The 19647-nt window shown below is 39.4% G+C and overlaps 1 protein-coding gene across 4 annotated transcripts in view; it reads right to left on the bottom strand.

Annotated features, from left to right (window-relative positions):
* The window catches only part of PCYT1B (phosphate cytidylyltransferase 1B, choline), a 123669-nt gene that overhangs the window by 61641 nt on the left and 42381 nt on the right, over positions 1-19647 (bottom strand). For all 4 annotated transcript variants that reach the window (XM_060086799.1, XM_060086801.1, XM_060086802.1 and 1 more), the window contains exon 3: positions 15116-15232. In XM_060086799.1, coding sequence (XP_059942782.1) covers positions 15116-15232 — 117 coding nt within the window. The remainder of the gene's footprint in view (positions 1-15115; positions 15233-19647) is intronic.

The following is a 19647-nucleotide window of genomic DNA, read 5'->3' as shown; positions in this document are numbered from 1 at the left end:
TCCCTGACTTCAGACTATACTACAAAGCTACAGTCACCAAAACAGTATGGTACTAGCACAAAAACAGAAATATAGATCAATGGAACAGGATAGAAAGCCCAGAAATAAAGCCACGCACCTATGGTCAATTACTCTACAACAAAGAAGGCAAGACTATACAATGAAGGAAAGACAGTCTCTTCAATACATGGCCCAGGGAAAACTGGACAGCTACATGTAAAAGAATGAAATTAGGACACTCCCTACACCATACACAGAAATAAACTCATGGATTAAAGACCTAAATGTATGGTTGGATACTATAAAACTCTGAGAGGAAAACATAGGCAGATCACTCTTTGACATAAATCGCAGCAATATCTTTTTCAAACCATCTTCTAGAGTAATGGAAATAAAAACAAAAATAAACAAATGGGGCCTTGGACTTCCCTGGTGACGCAGTGGTTAAGAATCCGCCTGCCAATGCAAGGGACACATGTTCCATCCCTGGTCCAGGAAGATCCCACATGCTGCAGAGCAACTAAGCCCGTGTGCCACAACTACTGAGCCTGCACTCTAGAGCCCATGCTCTGCAACAAGAGAAGCCACTGCAATGAGAAGCCCATGCACCACAACGAAGAGTAGCCCCTGCTTGCCGTAACTAGAGAAAGCCCGCATACAGCAATAAAGACCCAACGCACCCAAACATAAATAAATTAATTAATTATTTTTAAAATGGGACCTAATTATACTAAAAAGCTTTTGCACAGAAAAGGAAACCATAAACAAAATGAAGAGACAACCCACAGAATGGGAGAAAATATTTGCAAACAATGTGACCAACAAGGGATTGGTCTCCAAAATTTACAGTTTATGTGGGTCAATATCAAAAAAAAAACCAAACAACTCAATCAAAAAATGGGCAGAAGATGTAAAAAGACATCTCTCCAAATAAGACATACAGATAGCCAAGAGGCACATGAAAAGATGCTCAACGTCACTAATTATTAGAGAAATGCACATTAAAACTACAATGACATAGCACCTCACACCAGTGAGAATGGCCATCACTAAAAAGTCTACAAATAACAAATGCTGGAGAGGATGTAGAGAAAAGGGAACCCTCCTACACTGTTGGTGGGAATGTAAATTGGTAGAGTCACTATGGAGAACAGTATGGAGGTTCCTTAAGAAACTAAAAACAGAGTTACCATATGGTCCAGCAATCCCACTCCTGGGCATATATCTAGAGAAAAACACGGCTTGAAAGAATACATGTACCCCAATGTTCACTGCAGAAGCAATCTAAATGTCCACTGACAGATGAATGGATAAAGAAAATGTGGTACATGTATATAATGGAATATTACTCAGCCATCAAAAACAGTGAAATAATGCCATTTGCAGCAACAGGGATGGACTTGGGGATTATCATACTAAGTGAAGTAAGTCAGACAAAGAAAAATAAATATCATATGATACTGCCTATATGTGGAATCTTAAAAAAATGATACAAATGAACTTATTTACAAAACAGAAACAGACTCACAGACTTAGAGAAGGAACTTATGGTTACTGGGGGAAACGGTTGCAGGGAGGGATAGATTGGGACTTTCGTATTGATATGTACACACTGCTATATTTAAAATTAAAAAACCAACAAGGACCTGCTATACAGCACATGGAACTCTGCTCAATATTCTGTAACAACCTAAATGGGAAAAATATTTGAAAAAGAATAGATACATGTATATGTATAACTGAATCATTTTGTTGTACACTTGAAACTAACACAACACTGTTAATCAACTATACTCCAATATAGATCCACCAGAGAGCAGACAGCAGAAGGAAGAAGAATTATAATCCTGCAGCCTGTGGAACAAAAACCACATTCACAGAAAGACACACAAGATGAAAAGGCAGAGGGCTATGTACCACATGAAGGAACAAGATAAAACCCCAGAAAAACAACTAAATGAAGTGGAGATAGGCAACCTTCCAGAAAAAGAATTCAGAATAATGATAGTGAAGATGATCCAGGACCTACGAAAAAGAATGGAGGCAAAGATCGAGAAGATGCAAGAAATGTTTAACAAAGACCTAAAGAATTAAAGAACAAACAAACAGAGATGAACAATACAATAACTCAAATGAAAACTACACTAGAAGGAATCAATAGCAGAATAACTGAGGCAGAAGAACAGATAAGCGACCTGGAAGACAAAATGGTGGAATTCACTGCTGTGGAACAGAATAAAGAACAAAGAATGAAAAGAAATGAAGACAGCCTAAGAGACCTCTGGGACAACATTAAACGCAACAACATTCGCATTATAGGGGTACCAGAAGGAGAAGAGAGAGTGAAAGGACCAGAGAAAATATCTGAAGAGATTATAGTCGAAAACTTCCCTAACATGGGAAAGGAAATAGCCACCCAAGTCCAGAAAGCGCAGCGAGTCCCATACAGGATAAACCCAAGGAGAAACACACCAAGACACATGGTAATCAAACTGGCAAAAATTAAAGACAAAGAAAAATTATTGAAAGCAGCAAGGGAAAAATGACAAATAACAGACAAAGGAACTCCCATAAGATTAACAGCTGATTTCTCAGCAGAAACGCAACAAGCCAGAAGGGAGTGGCATAATATACTTAAAGTGATGAAAGGGAAGAACCTACAGCCAAGATTACTCTACCCGGCAAGGATCTCATTCAAATTCGATGGAGAAATCAAAAGCTTTAGAGACAAGCAAAAGCTAAGAGAATTCAGCACCACCAAACCAGCTCTACAACAAATGCTAAAGGAACTTCTCTAAGTGGGAAACACAAGAGAAGAAAAGGCCCTACAAAAACCATCCCAAGGGCTTCCCTGGTGGTGCAGTGGTTGAGAGTCCGCCTGCCGATGCAGGGGACATGGGTTCGTGCCCCGGTCCGGGAAGATCCCATGTGCCGCGGAGCGGCTGGGCCCGTGAGCCATGGCCGCTGAGCCTGCGCGTCCGGAGCCTGTGCTCTGCGACGGGAGAGGCCACAGCGGTGAGAGGCCCGCATACCGCAAAAAAAAAAAAAAAAAAAAAGAATCCTCACCAGAATACTAGCAAACAGAATCCAACAACACATTAAAAGGATCATACACCATGATCAAGTGGGATTTATCCAGGGATGCAAGGATTCTTCAACATATGCAAATCAATCAATGTGATACACCATATTAACAAATTGAAGAATAAAAACCATATGATCATCTCAATAGATGCAAAAAAGGCTTTTGACAAAATTCAACACCCATTTATGATAAAAGCTCTCCAGAAAGTGGGCATACAGGGAACATACCTCAACATAATAAAGGCCATATACGACAAACCCACAGCAAACATCATTCTCAATGGTGAAAAACTGAAAGCATTTCTCTAAGATCAGGAACAAGACAAGGATGTCCACTCTCACCACTATTATTCAACATAGTTTTGGAAGTCCTAGCCATGGCAATCAGAGAAGAAAAAGAAATAAAAGGAATACAAATTGGAAAAGAGGAAGTAAAACTGTCACTGTTCACAGATGACATGATACTATACATAGAGAATCCTAAAGATGCCACCAGAAAACTACTAGAGGTAATCAATGAAGTTGGTAAAGTTGCAGGATACAAAATTAGTGCACAGAAATCTCTTGCATTCCTATACACTAATGATGAAAAATCTGAAAGAGAAATTAAGGAAACACTCCCATTTACCACTGCAACAAAAAGAATAAAATACCTAGGAATAAACCTACCTAAGGAGACAAAAGACCTGTATGCAGAAAACTATAAGACACTGATGAAAGAAATTAAAGACGGTACAAACAGATGGAGAGATATACCATGTTCTTGGATTGGAAGAATCAATATTGTGAAAATGACAGTACTACCCAAAGCAATCTACAGATTCAATGCAATCCGTATGAAATTACCAATGGCATTTTTTACAGAACTAGAACAAAAAATCTTAAAATTTGTATGGAGACACAAAAGACCCAAATTGACAAAGCAGTCTTAAGGGGAAAAAACAGGGCTGGAGGAATCAGACTCCCTGACTTTGGACTATACTACAAAGCTACAGTAATCAAGACAATATGGTACTGGCACAAAAACAGAAACATACATCAATAGAACAAGATAGAAAGCCCAGAGATAAACCCACGCACCTATGGTCAACTAGTCTATGACCAAGGAGGCAAGGATATACAATGGAGAAAAGACAATCTCTTCAATAAGTGGTGCTGGGAAAACTGGAGAGCTGCATGTAAAAGAATGAAATTAGAACACTCCCTCACACCATACAGAAAAATGAACTCCAAATGGATTAGAGACCTAAATGTAAGACTGGACACTATAAAACTCTTAGAGGAAAACATAGGAAGAACACTCTTTGACATAAATCACAGCAAGATCTTTTTTGATCCACCTCCTATAGTAATGGAAATAAAAACAAAAATAAACAAATGGGACCTAATGAAACTTACAAGCTTTTGCACAGCAAAGGAAACCATAAATAAGATGAAAAGACAACGCTTAGAATGGGAGAAAATATTTGCAAATGAATAAATGGACAAAGGATTAATCTCCAAAATATATAAACAGCTCATGCAGCTCAATATTAAAAAAACCAACAACCCAACTGAAAAATGGGCAGAAGACCTAAATAGACATTTCTCCAAAGAAGACGTACAGATGGCCAAGAAGCACATGAAAAGCTACTCAACATCACTAATTATTAGAGAAATGCAAATCAAAACTACAATGAGGTATCACCTCACACTAGTTAGAATGGGCATCATCAGAAAATCTACAAACAACAAATGCTGGAGAGGGTGTGGAGAAAAGGGAACTCTCCTGCACTGTTGGCGGGAATGTACATTGATACAGCCACTATGGAGAACAGTATGGAGGTTCCTTAAAAAACTAAAAATACAATTACCATATGATACAGCAATCCCACTACTGGGCATGTACCCAGAGAAAACCATAATTCAAAAAGACACATGCACCCCAATGTTCATTGCAGCACTGTTTACAATAGCCAGGTCATGGAAGCAACCTAATGCCCATCGACAGACGAATGGATAAAGAAGATGTGGTACATATATACAATGGAATATTACTCAGCCATAGAAAGGAATGAAATTGGGTCAATTGTTGAGATGTGGATGGATCTACAGACTGTCATACAGAGTGAAGTAAGTCACAAAGAGAAAAACAAACATCGTATATTAACGCATATATGTGGAACCTAGGAGAACTGTACAGATGAACCAGTTTACAGGGCAGAAATTGAGATAAAGATGTAGAAAACAAACGTATGGACAACAACGGGAGAAAGCCGTGGGGAGGTGGTGGTGGTGGTGTGATGAATTGGGCGATTGGGATTGATGTGTATACACTGATGTGTATAAAATTGATGACTAATAACATGCTGTTTAAAAAAATAAAATTAAAAAAACAAGAAAAAATACAATAAAAAAGGGTAGAGAACCTGAATAGTTTTCCCACGAAGGCATACAGATGGCTAACAGGCACATGAAAAGATGCTCAACATCACAAAAACGAAAAAAAACAAAAAACAAAAAAACTATAGTCTAGGATAAAATTAAAAATTTTTAAAAAGTGAGTCAGGGACTCCTGTGAGTGAGAGCACAGTAGATAAGACTCCATGCTTGAAATGCAGGGGGCCCAGGTTTGATCCCTGGTCAGAGAGTTAGATCCCACATGCATGCCACAACTAAGAGTTCACATGGCGCAACTAAGAGTTCATGTGCCACAACTAAGAAGCCCATGAGGTGCAACTAAGGAGCCAGCCTGCTGCAACTAAGGAGCCAGCAAGCCACAACTAAGGAGCCCACAAGCCACAACTAAGACCTGGTGAAACCAAATAAATAAATAAATAAATAAATAAAAACGGAGTGAAGTGTAATATTTACAGTGTTGAGAGAAAAATCCCACCAACCTACAATTCTATAGCCTACAAAATCATCCTTTAAAAGGGAAGGAGAAATAAAGACTTTCTCAGACAAACAAAAATTGAGGGAATTTTTTCTAGTAGACCCGCCTTGCAAGAAATGTTTTTAAAAGTTCTTCAGAAAGAAGGAAAATTACATAGGTCAGATATTCAGATATACGTTTTAAAAAGGAAGAACATTAGAGAATAACTGAAGATAAAACAAAACTTTTATTTTTCTTATTCTTAATTGATCTAACAGATAACAGTATATTCAAAATAATAACAGCAACAATATATTTAATTGTATGTGTGTGTGGGTGTGTGTGGGTGTGCACACAACAGCGCTAGCAATCAATTGTATATAATCGACATCTACAGACTTCATCCAACCACAGCAGAATACACATCCTTCTGAAGTTCACATGGAGCATTCACCAAGATAGATCACATTCTGGGCCATTAAACACACCATAACAAATTTAAAAGAATAGAAATCACACAATGTCTGGTCTCAGCGGAGTTAAACTAGGAATCAGCAACAGAAAAATAGCTGGAAAATCCCAAAATAATTGGAGATTATACAGCACACTTCTAAATAACACATGGGTCAAAGAATAAATCAAGAAATATTTTTTACTATTTTGAACTAAATTAAAATGAAAACACAACTTACCAAAATTTGTGGGATGCAATGAAAAGTGTTTAGGAGATTTAAAGCATTGAATATATATATTAGAAAAGAAGAAAAATCTAAAATCAATCATCTAAGCTTCCATCTTAGGAAACTAGAAAAAAGAGCAAATTCAACCCAAAGTAAGCAAAAGAAAATAAATAATAAAAATCAGAGCAGAAATCAATGAAGCTGAAAACAGGAATGAATAGAGAAAGTCAACAAAAACAAGAGCTGGTTCTTTGAAAAGATCAATAAAATTGGTAAGGCTCTAGCCAAGCTAACAATAAAAAGAGAAGGATACAAATGACTAATATCAGAAATTAAAAAGAGGACATTACTACAGATCTCATGGACATTAAAAGGAAGGAATATTTTGAGCAACTGTATGCCCACAAATGTGATAACATAGGTGAAAGTGACCAATTCCTTGAAAGACAGAAGCTGCCAAAATTCACACTAGAAGAAAGAGACAATCTGAATAGACCTCTATGTATTAAAGAAATCCAATCAGTATGTAATAACCTTCCAAAAGAGAAACCACCAGGCCTGAATAGGTTCACTGGTGAATTCTACCAAACATTTAAGGAAGAAACTATACCAATTCTCTACAATCTCTTCCACAAGATAGAAGCAGAGGGAATGTTTCCTAACTCATTCTATGAGGCTAGCATTACCCTAATACAACAACCAAACACCTTATAAGAAAGGAAAACTAGAGATCACTATCTCTCATTAACATAGATGCAGAACTCTTTAACAAAATATTAACAACTCAAATCCAACAATGTATAAAAAGAATTATACACCATAACCAAGTGGGATTTATCCGAGGTAAACAGACTCACAGACATAGAAAACAAACTAGTGGTTACTAATGGAGAGAAGGAAGGAGGGAGGGGCAAGTAAGGGGTACGGGATTAAGATATACAAACTATTATGTATAAAATAAATAAGCTATGAGGATATATTTACAACACAGGGAATATAGCCAATATTTTATAAGTATAAATGGAGTATAACCTTTAAAAATTGTGAATCACTATATTGTACACCTGTAACGTATAATACTATACATCAACTATACTTCAATTTTAAAAAACAAAAAAATAGAATAAAATCAATTAATGTAATCCATCACATCAACAGACAAAAGAAGAAAAAACATATGATCATATTAATAGATGTAGAAAAAGCATTTGATAAAATCCAATACCCATTCATGATAAAAACTCTCAGCAAACTAGAAATAGAGGGGAACTTCCTCAACTTGATAAAGACTATCTACAAAAACCCTACAGCTGGGCTTCCCTGGTGGCACAGTGGTTGAGAGTGCACCTGCCAATGCAGGGGACATGGGTTCATGCCCCGGTCTGGGAAGATCCCACATGCCGTGGAGCGGCTGGGCCCATGAGCCATGGCCGCTGAGCCTGCGTGTCCAGAGCCTGTGCTCTGCAACGGGAGATGCCACAAAAGTGAGAGGCCTGCGTACTGCACACACACACACACACACACAAAAACCCTACAGCTAACATCATACTCAGTGGTGAGAAAATTGAAGTTTTCCCACTAAGATCAGGAATAAGGCAAGGATGTAACCTCTCACCATAGCTTTTCAACATTGTACTGGAAGTCCTAGCTAGTGCAGTAAGACAAGAAAAGGAAATAAAATGTATACAGATTAGGACTTCCCTGGTGGCACAGTGGTTAAGATTCCGCCTGCCAATGCATGGGACATGGGTTCAAGCCCTGGTCTGGGAAGATCCCACATGCCGCAGAGCAACTAAGCCTGGGTGCCACAACTATTGAGCCTGCACTCGAAGGCCCATGAGCCACAACTACTGAGCCCACATGCCACAACTACTGAAGCCTGTGCACCTAGAGCCTGTGTTCCGCAACAAGAGAAACCACCGCAATGAGAAGCCTGTGCACTGCAACAAAGAGTGGCCCCCACTCGCCACAACTAGAGAAAGCCCATGCACAGCAATGAAGACCCAACACAGCCAAACATAAATAAATACATAAAAAATGTTTACAGATTGGGGAGGAAGAAATAAAACTGTTTTTCTTCACAGATGACATAATCATCTATGTAGAAAAATTTAAAGAACTGACCAAAAAAACCTCCTAGAATAAGCAATTATAGCAAGATTGCAGAATACAAGGTTAATTAATATGCAAAAGTCAATCACTTTCCTATATACCAGCAATGAACAAGTAGTGGACTTTGAAATGAAAAACATATTATTGTTTACATTAGCATGCCCCAACAAATAAAATACTTAGGTATAAATCTAACAAAATGTGTACAAGATCTACGTGAGAAAAACTACAAAACCCTGATGAAAAATATCAAAGAACAAAATAAATGGAAATGTATTTCATGTTCATGGATAGGAAGGCTCAATAGTGTCAAGATGTCATTTCTTCCCAACTTGATCTATAGATTCAATGCAATCCCAACCAAAATACCAACAAGTTATTTTGTGGCTAATGATAAACTGATAGTAAAGTTTATTTGGAGAGGGAAAAGACCCAGAATAGCCAAATCAATATTGGAGGAAAAGAACAAAGTTGGAAGACAGGCACTACTCAATTTCAATACTTACTGTGAAGCTACAGTAATCAAGAAGGTGTGGTATTGGTGAAAAAATGGATAAACAGATCAATGGAATGAAATAGCCCAGAGATAGACCCACATAAATACAGTCAATTGATCTTTGACAAAGGAGCAAAGGTAATACAATGAACAAAGACAGTCTTTTCAACAAATGGTGCTGTAACAACTGGACATCCACATGCAAAAAAAGGAGTCTAAATACAGATCTTATACTCTTCACAAGAATTAGCTCAAAATGGATCATAGATCAAAATGTAGAACACAAAAGCATAAAACTCATAGAAGATAATATATGAGAAAACCTAGATGACCTTAGGTATGGCAGTGACTTTTTAGATACAACACCAAACACACAAACCATCAAAGACACAACTGATAAACTGGCCTTCATTAAAATTAAAAATTCCTGCTCTGCAAAAGGCAATGTCAATGGAATGAGAAAAACCACAGAGTGGGAGAAAATATTTGAAAAAGACAACTGATAAAGGACTATCATCCAAACTACGCAAAGAACTCTTAAAACTCAACAATAAGAAAATGAACAACCTAATTAAGAAATGCAAAAAAGATCTGAATAGACACCTCACCAAAGAAGATATACAGATGTTAAGTAAGCATATGAAAAGATGTTCTACATCACATGTCATCAGGAAATTACAAAATAAAACAACAATGAGATACCACTATACCCCAATTAAAATGGCCAAAGTACAAAACACTGACAACACCAAATGCTGGTGAGGATTTGGAGCACCAGGAATTCTCATTCATTGCTGGTGGGAATGCAAAATGATACAGCTACTTTGGAAGATTGTTTGGCAGTTTCTAACAAAGCTAAACATACTCTTAACATATGATCTAGCAATCACACTCCTTGGTATTTACCAAACTGAATTGAAAACTTACGTCCATACAAAAACCTGTACATAGATGTTTATAGCAGCTTTATTCATAATTGCCAAAACATGAATGCAACCAAGATGTCCTTTAGTAGGCGAAAGGATAAACAAACTGTGGCACATCCAGACAATGGAATATTACCCAGTGCTAAAAAGAAATGAGCCAACAAGCCATGGGGTAAACTTAAACGTATTACTAAGTGAAAGAAGCCAATCTGAAAAAGAAACATACTGTATGATTCCAATTACATGACATTTTGGAAAAGGCAAAACTATGGAGACAGTAAAAAGATCAGTGGTTGCCAGGGGTTGGGTGGGGGATAGATGAATAGGCAGATTACAGAGGATTTTGAAGGCACTGCAACTCCTCTGTACGATACTACAGTGGTGGATATATGTCATAATACATTTGTCCAAACCCAAAGAATGTAAAATACCAAGAGTGAACTCTAACGTATTAAACTATGGACTTTGGGTGATAATAATGTGTCAATGTAGGTTCATGGACTGTAAAAAATGTACTACCCTGGTGGCAGATGTTGATAATGGGGAGGTTGTGTGTGAGTGCGTAAATGGAAACCTTTGTACTTTCTGCTCAGTTTTGCTGTGAACGTAAAACTTCCCTTAAAAGTAAAGTTTATTAATTTTTGAAAATGTTAAAATTTACAGTATTCCAGAAATTACATCTTTTACAACTATGTAAACTTAGGATGGAAAATTTTAGATGTCAGCTTAAAAATCTGTAAGAAGGTGTATAGTTTTTCAAAATTCTTTTTGGGATTGTGGGGAACAAAGAGTGAAGACTCTTAGTCTAAGACAAAGGTTTTCAACAAAGGCTTCAGCATCCCCTAGGAAGCATTTTTGGAAATTTGTAGGGCATCTTTAGTTGTCACTATGATTGGAGGCAGCAATTGGCATTTAGTGGGCAGGGTGCCAACAATGTTAAACATCTTTTTTAAAGTATTTATTTTATTTTATCTATCTATCTATCTATCTACCTATTTATTTATTTAGCTGCACCGGGTCTTAGTTGCGGCATGCAGGATCTTCGTTGCGGCATGCGAGGGTCTTTAGTTGCGGCATGCGGGGGTCTTTAGTTGCGGCATGCGGGGGTCTTTAGTTGCAGCATGTGGGATCTAGTTCCCTGACCAGGGATCGAACGCAGGCCCCCTGCATTGGGAGCATGGATGGAGTCTTAGCCACTGGACCACCAGGGAAGTCCCTAAACATCTTGCTATGTGTGGGGCAGCCCCACATGAGAATTTTCTAACATCCTGTAAGATTTCTGAATGTCTCTGCATAATTATTTTAAATTATTTGAATCTAGCCCCTAATTTCGTCTTACATATAACTGCAAAGTATTTCTGGAACAGCTGTGATAAATGCTGAATTTTAGAGGAAGGTAACTACTATATACATCAAAGGAAGATTGTTCTTTGTCATGGGATTTGAGCTACCATGCCCCTGTAGAAATCTGCCTACACACAGGAGGCTGGAGAGTCTGTTTAACAGACTGGGAATCAAATACAATTAAATTAGTGGAGACACATGAAATATAGGCTTACACTGAGTTTTTATTTTTTTATTTTTTTATTTTTTTTATTTTTTTTTCTTCTTTTTGCGGTATGCGGGCCTCTCACTGTTGTGGCCTCTCCCGTTGCGGAGCACAGGCTCCGGATGCGCAGGCCCAGAGGCCATGGCTCACGGGCCCAGCCGCTCCGTGGCCCGTGGGATCCTCCCAGACCGGGGCACGAACCCGTATCCCCTGCATCGGCAGGCGGACTCTCAACCACTGCGCCACCAGGGAGGCCCTACACTGAGTTTTTAAAAATTTTTATTTGTTTTATTTATTTTTATTTTTGGCTGTGTTGGGCCTTTGTTGCTGTGTGCAGGCTTTCTCTGGTTGAGGCAAGTGGGGGCTACTCTTCGTTGCGGTGCGTGGGCTTCTCATTGCAGTGGCTTCTCTTATTGCGGAGCACGGGCTCTAGGCACTCGGGCTTCAGTAGTTGTGGCTCATGGGCTCTAGAGCTCAGGCTCAGTAGTTGTGGTGCACGGGCTTAGTTGCTCCGCGGCATGTGGGATCTTCCCGGACCAGGGCTGGAACCCATGTCCCCTGCATTGGCAGGCGGATTCTTAACCACTGTGCCACCAGGGAAGTCCCTACACTGAATTTTATTAATAGGGTGGTTAAAAATATTTCATAGTGGGCTTCCATGGTGGCGCAGTGGTTGAGAGTCCGCCTGCCGATGCAGGGGACACGGGTTCGTGCCCTGGTCCGGGAAGATCCCACATGCCGCAGAGCGGCTGGGCCCGTGAGCCATGGCCGCTGGGCCTGCGCATCCAGAGCCTGTGACCCGCAACGGGAGAGGCCACAACAGTGAGGGGTTTTCATTCTTACTCTGTCACTGTTTCCAGAAGGCTACATACCATGTTTTTACAGCTTCATGTATCACTGCTTCATTTCCCATCTATACACTAGTCCCTGTCACCTACCAAAAGGTATGGTCGCCATGGTTGTCTTAGTAGTTTAACATGCCCTTGGCTTCCACGGAGAATCCATGTAATAGCCATTGAGGGGGGTAGCTACGTTTCTTTGTAGATCTGCTAGAGAGGGAGGACATCGTTTACTGCATTACTCGATGCTGCTTAGGCAACAACCCTCTGAAACATCTCAGAACTCAGGGCAGGAGGAGCTGGTTCTTCATCGGGGAGCAGTATCAGCTCTAACATCTGAGAGCTATGGAATGACCCTGTGGCTCCTTCTGCCATAGCTGAGAAGAAGTTCAGGATTTCTCGTGGGAGTTGTTCTCCTTCCCTTTTGCTTTAATTCTTGGCTCTGAACTCCTGTCCATATTCATTTCTCTGAGTACTACATCACCTGTGCTTTTATGGAAAGCCTCCTTAAGACATAACAAGTCAACAAAATAACGCATCTAGTTGTAGCTACCACGTTTTCTCCACTTGTCCCAACATTCTCATATAGGCTGGTGGGAAGATCACCACACAAGGAAGCCTCTGTGCTCTGGCTTTCGTGTGCTCTTCACTTCATTCAAGTCTCTGCACAGGTGTCAACACTCCAGAGGGCCCTCCCCTGACCTCCATACCTGAAAAGTCCCTCCTTGCCCCACCAGCCACTCCTTCCCCTTACCCTATTTTACATTTCTTCATAGAATCCCTACTCTGGATTGTTTACGGGGCAGTGTCTGCCTCCCCTTCAGACTCTAAGTTCTCTTGAGGACACACTCTGCTTCGATCATGGCTGCATTCTCAGTGTACAGAAGAATGCCTGGCACATAGTAGGAGCTCGATAAATAGTTGTTAAGTGAAGGAATCATTCAGTAAATCAGAGAAACCACTGTTGCCTAGTTACCTGGACAGCTACTGATATTAATTTACTGCTTTCTCCAATTTACCTGAATGTAGTGAAAGTCACATTCTTCCTTTGCCTTTATTTTTGATGTGCTAACCTGGGGCCAGGGCAGTGTTCCCGTTAAGTGTTGCCTACACCTAACCACCTCCAAACTTGGGTTGCCAAAATGACCAAAGCCCAACCACTGCAGAGGTCTCCCCAGGACCCCAGCAGCTTAGGACCAGACTCCGGGTGGCAGTGCTCATGCAAGAAATGATTTTCCACTCAAAATAAAGGGAAATGAACCACCTCATATCACCTCTTCCTTCTGGGAAGAACTCCACTCAATAACCACATGGTCACCATGCTTGGCAAAATCTGCAAAAGATTCCTCTCAAATATCCAAAAAGTAGTTTTAAACTTGTGGAAGATAACAATTTTTTTTTTTTTGCAGTACACGGGCCTCTCACTGTTGTGGCCTCTCCCGTTGTGGAGCACAGGCTCCGGACGCACAGGCTCAGTGGCCATGGCTCACGGGCCTAGCCACTCCGCGGCATATGGGATCTTCCCGGACCGGGGCACAAACCCGTGTCCCCTGCATTGGCAGGCAGACGCTCAACTACTGCGCCACCAGGGAAGCCCAACAAAATATTTTTTAAAACAGATATGTAGTCTCTTACCATCACCTTTTTCCCTCACGGTAGAGGTCTAAGGGTTGATGGTGTCTAGTTCATGTAATGCCACAAAAAATGATTATAGTGAAAAGAAATGCTGTTTCCAGAAGCTACAGAGATGAGACCCAGGTCTTGCAGGTCAGAAACTTTCCCTTTTACCCAAATTGAAATCTGTAGGCCTTTTGGAAGAAGAAAATTTTATGTCTAACTGCTCTTCTCTCTCCACAAGCTTATGAAATCAGTCAGTTCCTTCATTGTAAACCAAGATTACCTGGGTATATAAATCTCTATTTCTTTAATACACAGCACATAAATTCCACTAACTGGAACTGCTGTAAGCCACTACCATTAGTGCAACATTGTCCTAAGTACTGTGGGTCACACCAAGGAACCAGACAATGACCTTACTTACCATTAATCATCCTGAATCCCCTCAGGTCTCTAAGATTTGAAATCAGTATAATATTGCTAGGGAGACGCAAGAGGGAAGGGATATGGGAACAGATGTATATGTATAACAGATTCACTTTGTTATAAAGCAGAAACTAACACACCATTGTAAAGCAATTATACTCCAATAAAGTTGTAAAAAAAAGAATAATATTGCTTTTCTCCTAACTCTCTAGGAAATTTCAGAAACAGAAATTGGATCATGCCTCAAACACAAGAAGAAAGGCATAAATGGAGAACATGAAGCAGTTACCCTTGGTGGTATTATTCGTCTTTCTCTGGGAATCAATGGTTTATAATCTGATGATGTAATTTCCCCTATGGTTTTTAAAATACCATTTTAAATTTCACGCAGTGAACAAGTACTTGATGCAATATAGGCTGAACTGGGAGAATTAACAATGTGAGGTGTTAATGATGGAAGTCTGAAAGGGGTCCTTTTCAGGAAGCACATTATACAAGAGTTTTCTAGACAAAGAGAAAATGCACTTCTTACCTCCTACCAACAAGTAGCTGTTGGGAAACAGTGTTTTTGCTTGCATAAGTGCCCTTGCATGACCTGAGTGGAAGAGGTCAAATATTCCATCTGCGTATACTCTGACAGGTCTGTCAACTGTGGAAGAAAGAAAACATCATCAACAGAACTGCAGAATAAGGAATCCCAGTCACCTGATCCTTCCATCAGTACAGCACTGTAATAAGGTTTACCTGGAGAAAACACAATGTTTACATACCATCAGTTTCATATTAGTGCATGAAATTAACTTTACCAAGAGGTTCTTCTAAGGACATCAAAGCAGAGTAAAAACATAACAAAATTAAGATTGACCCAGAAGACACATTTTTAGCCGCAGAGCACTGGGGAGCTTTCCTGATCCAGAATAGAGTCTCAGGTGGCTGAGCTGGCAGATTCAGACACACCAGACATAACCAAAGGGTTGACAGAGTCAGCCCAGCAGGAATATCAAGGTAGGAGTGACTGAGGAGCTCAATGAAAAGGACAAATGACTTCATCCTCGAGTCTGGCAGTCATGAACTAAGACCCCTGAGTCCTATTCCCAAAGGCAAAGAAAGACACAGCTGTGCACCTCTTCCAAGTCACCGTGGCAGCGTAAAATCAGCCTTGGTAGGAGTATTTACACCATAGAAATTGGCAAATGCTCAAATCAGGGCTTATTTCCCCCTGGAGGGCCAGTTGTTAAACATTTACCAGCATACACTGCACAAAGGTCACTCCCTATTCTCTTTGGTATCCTAAGACATGGGGCGGGGCGTACATGCCCCAAGGGGAGGAGTGTCAGGGAGCAAAAGTTACATGGGGGGGTGCTCAGGGTTGGAGGCTAGTGACCCACACTACAGTCATTCCTAGGGAGAAGGGTCAAGAGCAAATCGGCCACAACAGACACTCTCACTGTGGCATACAGTGCTTGGGAAGTGCCATTTCTTGAGGAAGAGGGACACACTTCACCAGAGCTTCCCGGGAGCCAGGAGACTGCACTAGGAACTGGAGGATGAAACTTTTGCTGAGTTAGCCAAAGACCCATCCCCTCCAATAAGAGGGAGACATAGGGAGGTAGAGGGGCTGGGTGCCAACTTTTACTTTTACACCATTTTGGATTCTCAACAAAGGAACTAGAAAATATGGCGAACGACAAACTAAACGTGGCAAACTGAACACACACACACTTATCTCCACTTCCGCTCTAACACCACAAGATTACAGAGAAAGAATTAAAAAGGGATAATCCCCCAAGGGCAGAGGAAACAAGAAAGGCAATGACAGTAGATTAGAGATGTCAACATTTTGGAAAGTTGATTGTCAAGTGCTGAGTATCTACAGAGAACAAGAATCAGAGGTGGGGCAGGTAGGGAAAGGGATTGCTGGTTTGTTTGTTTGTTCGTTTTACGAGCCTAAGAGTCCTACTAACTTTTTAAACTAGATGCACGTATTATATTGATGCTATAAATTTTAAAAAAAGAAATCAATGCACACTTCTGTTGAATGATCTTTAAGGCTTAGATTTAAAATTGTGATTATTTCTTGATGTAATACAACCTCGTTAATTTAGAACATAAGTTGAAAGGAATATTACATTAATATATTCAGATGGTACAATGTTTCTAATAAATTAAATTTCTCTAATAAAAAAAACTTGAGAGACTTTGTGTCAGATAGGGAATTGCAATTATTCCCAATTATACACCGTTTTGAACAAAGAGAATTGCCTTCACAGGATTATACTGTATTCTAAATAAGGTACGGTAAATAGAAAATACTTTGAAATAACAAACTGTCTAATGAGGGATCCTTGGTTTCAAAGCTCTTATTCAGTTTGAATTCAATTGAGGAAAATTTGTTTTAAGATATAAACCCCAGGGAGAAGCAGATGGCAGTTTTGCAAAACTTTCTGTTATTGATTCAGAAGTGATCAAGATAAATAAATTCAGGAAGCAGGGAGGAAAGAAAAGTAAAGAAAGACGATATAATTACTGAGAAAAAAGGCCATTTAGTAAATCTGTGAAGAGTATTTGTGGAGTTGATTTTGCAATAAGCTCACTTTAAAAAATTATAGTGTGTCAGCAATTTCTAGACTGGGAAATTCTGCAGGACCAAAAAAAAAAAAATCCCTGATATCTTCAACAAATAAACTTCAAGAAAAAAAAGAAGAGGGAAAGAGATAGAGGGGGGGACTCGGAGATTAAAAGATATTTAAAAAACACCTCAACATATTGTAATATATAGACATTATTTGGATTTGGGTTCAAACAAACTATAAATAAATGATGACATAAGATAACTGGAAACTGGAACACTGGATATTTGATGATATTAAAGAATTGCTGTTAATTTTTTAGGTGAGATAATGATATAGTGGTTATGCCTTAAAAAAAACCCAGAGTTCTTATTTTTTAAGACATATATACAGAAGTATTTATGGATGAAATGATAGGAAGCCTGGGATTTTGTTTCAAATAATTCAAGAGGGGAGAGTTGATGAGGGAAGGCTACAGGATGGTGGTTGTTAGGTATGGGTGATGGGCACATGAAGGTTCATTATATTGTTCTACTTTTGTGAATGTTTGAAATTCTCCATAATATTTTTTAATAGACAGTGGCTTTGTAAGTTAGTTGGTATGTTTATTTGTTTTAATCTTTTGTTCGAAGTTTTTCTGGACATCCTTTTAGGCATCTGGGGACTCTCCAGAGGGTCTATGCTGGGAACCACTGGCCTGTGAAGCTAGAGGTTTGGTAATGATCAAAAGATGGAGCACACCTATTCCATGGCCTTGGTGGAGAGACCTTAAGGTAGCTCCCACTAACCCCCACACCTCCTGCTGTTCACACCTTTGTGAGATCCCCTCCCTTTGAAGTGGGAGTGGGACCCATGCCTTGCTTCTAACCAGGAGAATATGACAAAGGTGATAGATGTCTCTCCCATGATTATGTTATAGTATATAACACTCCATTTTGCTAGCAGACTCATTCTTTCTTCCTTGGTGGCTTTGAAGAAGCAAGCTGCCATATTTTGAGAGGGCCATGTGGCAAGGAACTGCAGGTGTCCTCTAGGAGCCAAGTGTGGTCTCTGGCTGACAACCAGCAAGAAGCTAGATCCTTGGTCTTAGAGTTACAAGGAAATAAATTCTGCCAACAACCTGAGTGAGCTTGGAAGCAGATCTACCAGATCCACCAGTCAAGCTTCCAGATGAGAAGTGAGCCCTGGGTGACACCTTGAATGCAGCCTTGTGAAACCCTGAGCAGAGGACTCAGCTAAGCCAGGCTTGGACTCCTGATCCATGGAAACTGTGATGTAATGAACGTGCAGTGTTTTAAGCCATTAGGTCTGTGGTAATATGTTATATAGCATCTCACACCATATACAAAAGTTAACTCTAAATGGATCATAGACCTAAATGTAAAGCTAAAACTACAAAACTTCTAGAAGAAAACAGGAGAAAATCTTAGTGACTTTGAATTTGACAAAAATTTCTTAAATAGGAACCAAAAAGGACACAGTATAAAACAAAAATTTATATATTAAACCTCACTTAAAACCTTTACTCTTCAAAAGACATTTTTACAAAAATGAAAAGGCAAGTCTTAGGGAGAAACTATCTGCAAAATATATATCTGATATAAGACTTGTATCTGGAATATATAAAGAACCCTCAAAATTCAATAATAAGATAAACAACTCATTTTTAAAAGGGCAAAAAAATTTCAACAGACATTTCACCGAAGAAAATAAATAGATGGATGGCAGATGAGCACATGAAAAGATCCTCAATACCATTAGTCATTAGGGAAATACAAATTAAAGCGACCCTGAAATACTACTTCATACTCACTAGAATGACTAAAAATTTAAAAACTATTGATCATACCAAGTGCTGATGAGGATATAGAGCAACTGGAACTCTCATACACTGCTGGGAATGTAAATGGTACAAATACATTGGAAAGCAGTTTGGCAGTTGGTTAAAAAGTTAAACATACACATACCATACGGCAAGATAGGAGGCAGTCACCAACTACAGTACATCTGAATTCACATTTCTGTAGGGCATGTTATGGTGTTTCTTGGTATTATTTCAGATTCAGGCAACAATAAAAGGGTGATTATTCATTTTTTATTATGGTTCTTAAAATGCAGCTTATTAACAATGCCTTAAAAGTACATATGATTTACAGAGCACATGTATTTCACTTAATCTTTCCATCAACTCTGTGAGGTAGGTAGAGGAGAGTGGACTTACTATCCTCTCTCATAGAGGGGAAAATGGAAGCTCAGCAAAGCTAAGCACCTTACCCAGCATCATACAACCAACCTATGATAGAGTGTGAGTGCAAACCAAACTCCGCTGCTCTTTCTTCTAACTCATGATGCCTTCTAGAAAACTACAGGCCATTGTAGTAGTAGAGTCTACTACATATGGAGTCTTTTTAAAAAGAGAGAGAGAGAAAGACAGACTGTTACTGAATTCCCAGTAATTATGGTAACTGGTATTGTTTTTGTGTACAGCTGATGT

This window comes from Mesoplodon densirostris, chromosome X (assembly GCF_025265405.1).
Source record: "Mesoplodon densirostris isolate mMesDen1 chromosome X, mMesDen1 primary haplotype, whole genome shotgun sequence".
NCBI lineage: Eukaryota > Metazoa > Chordata > Mammalia > Artiodactyla > Ziphiidae > Mesoplodon > Mesoplodon densirostris.
Note: the sequence above shows the minus strand (reverse complement) of the source record. Positions and strands in the feature narration are given on the sequence as shown.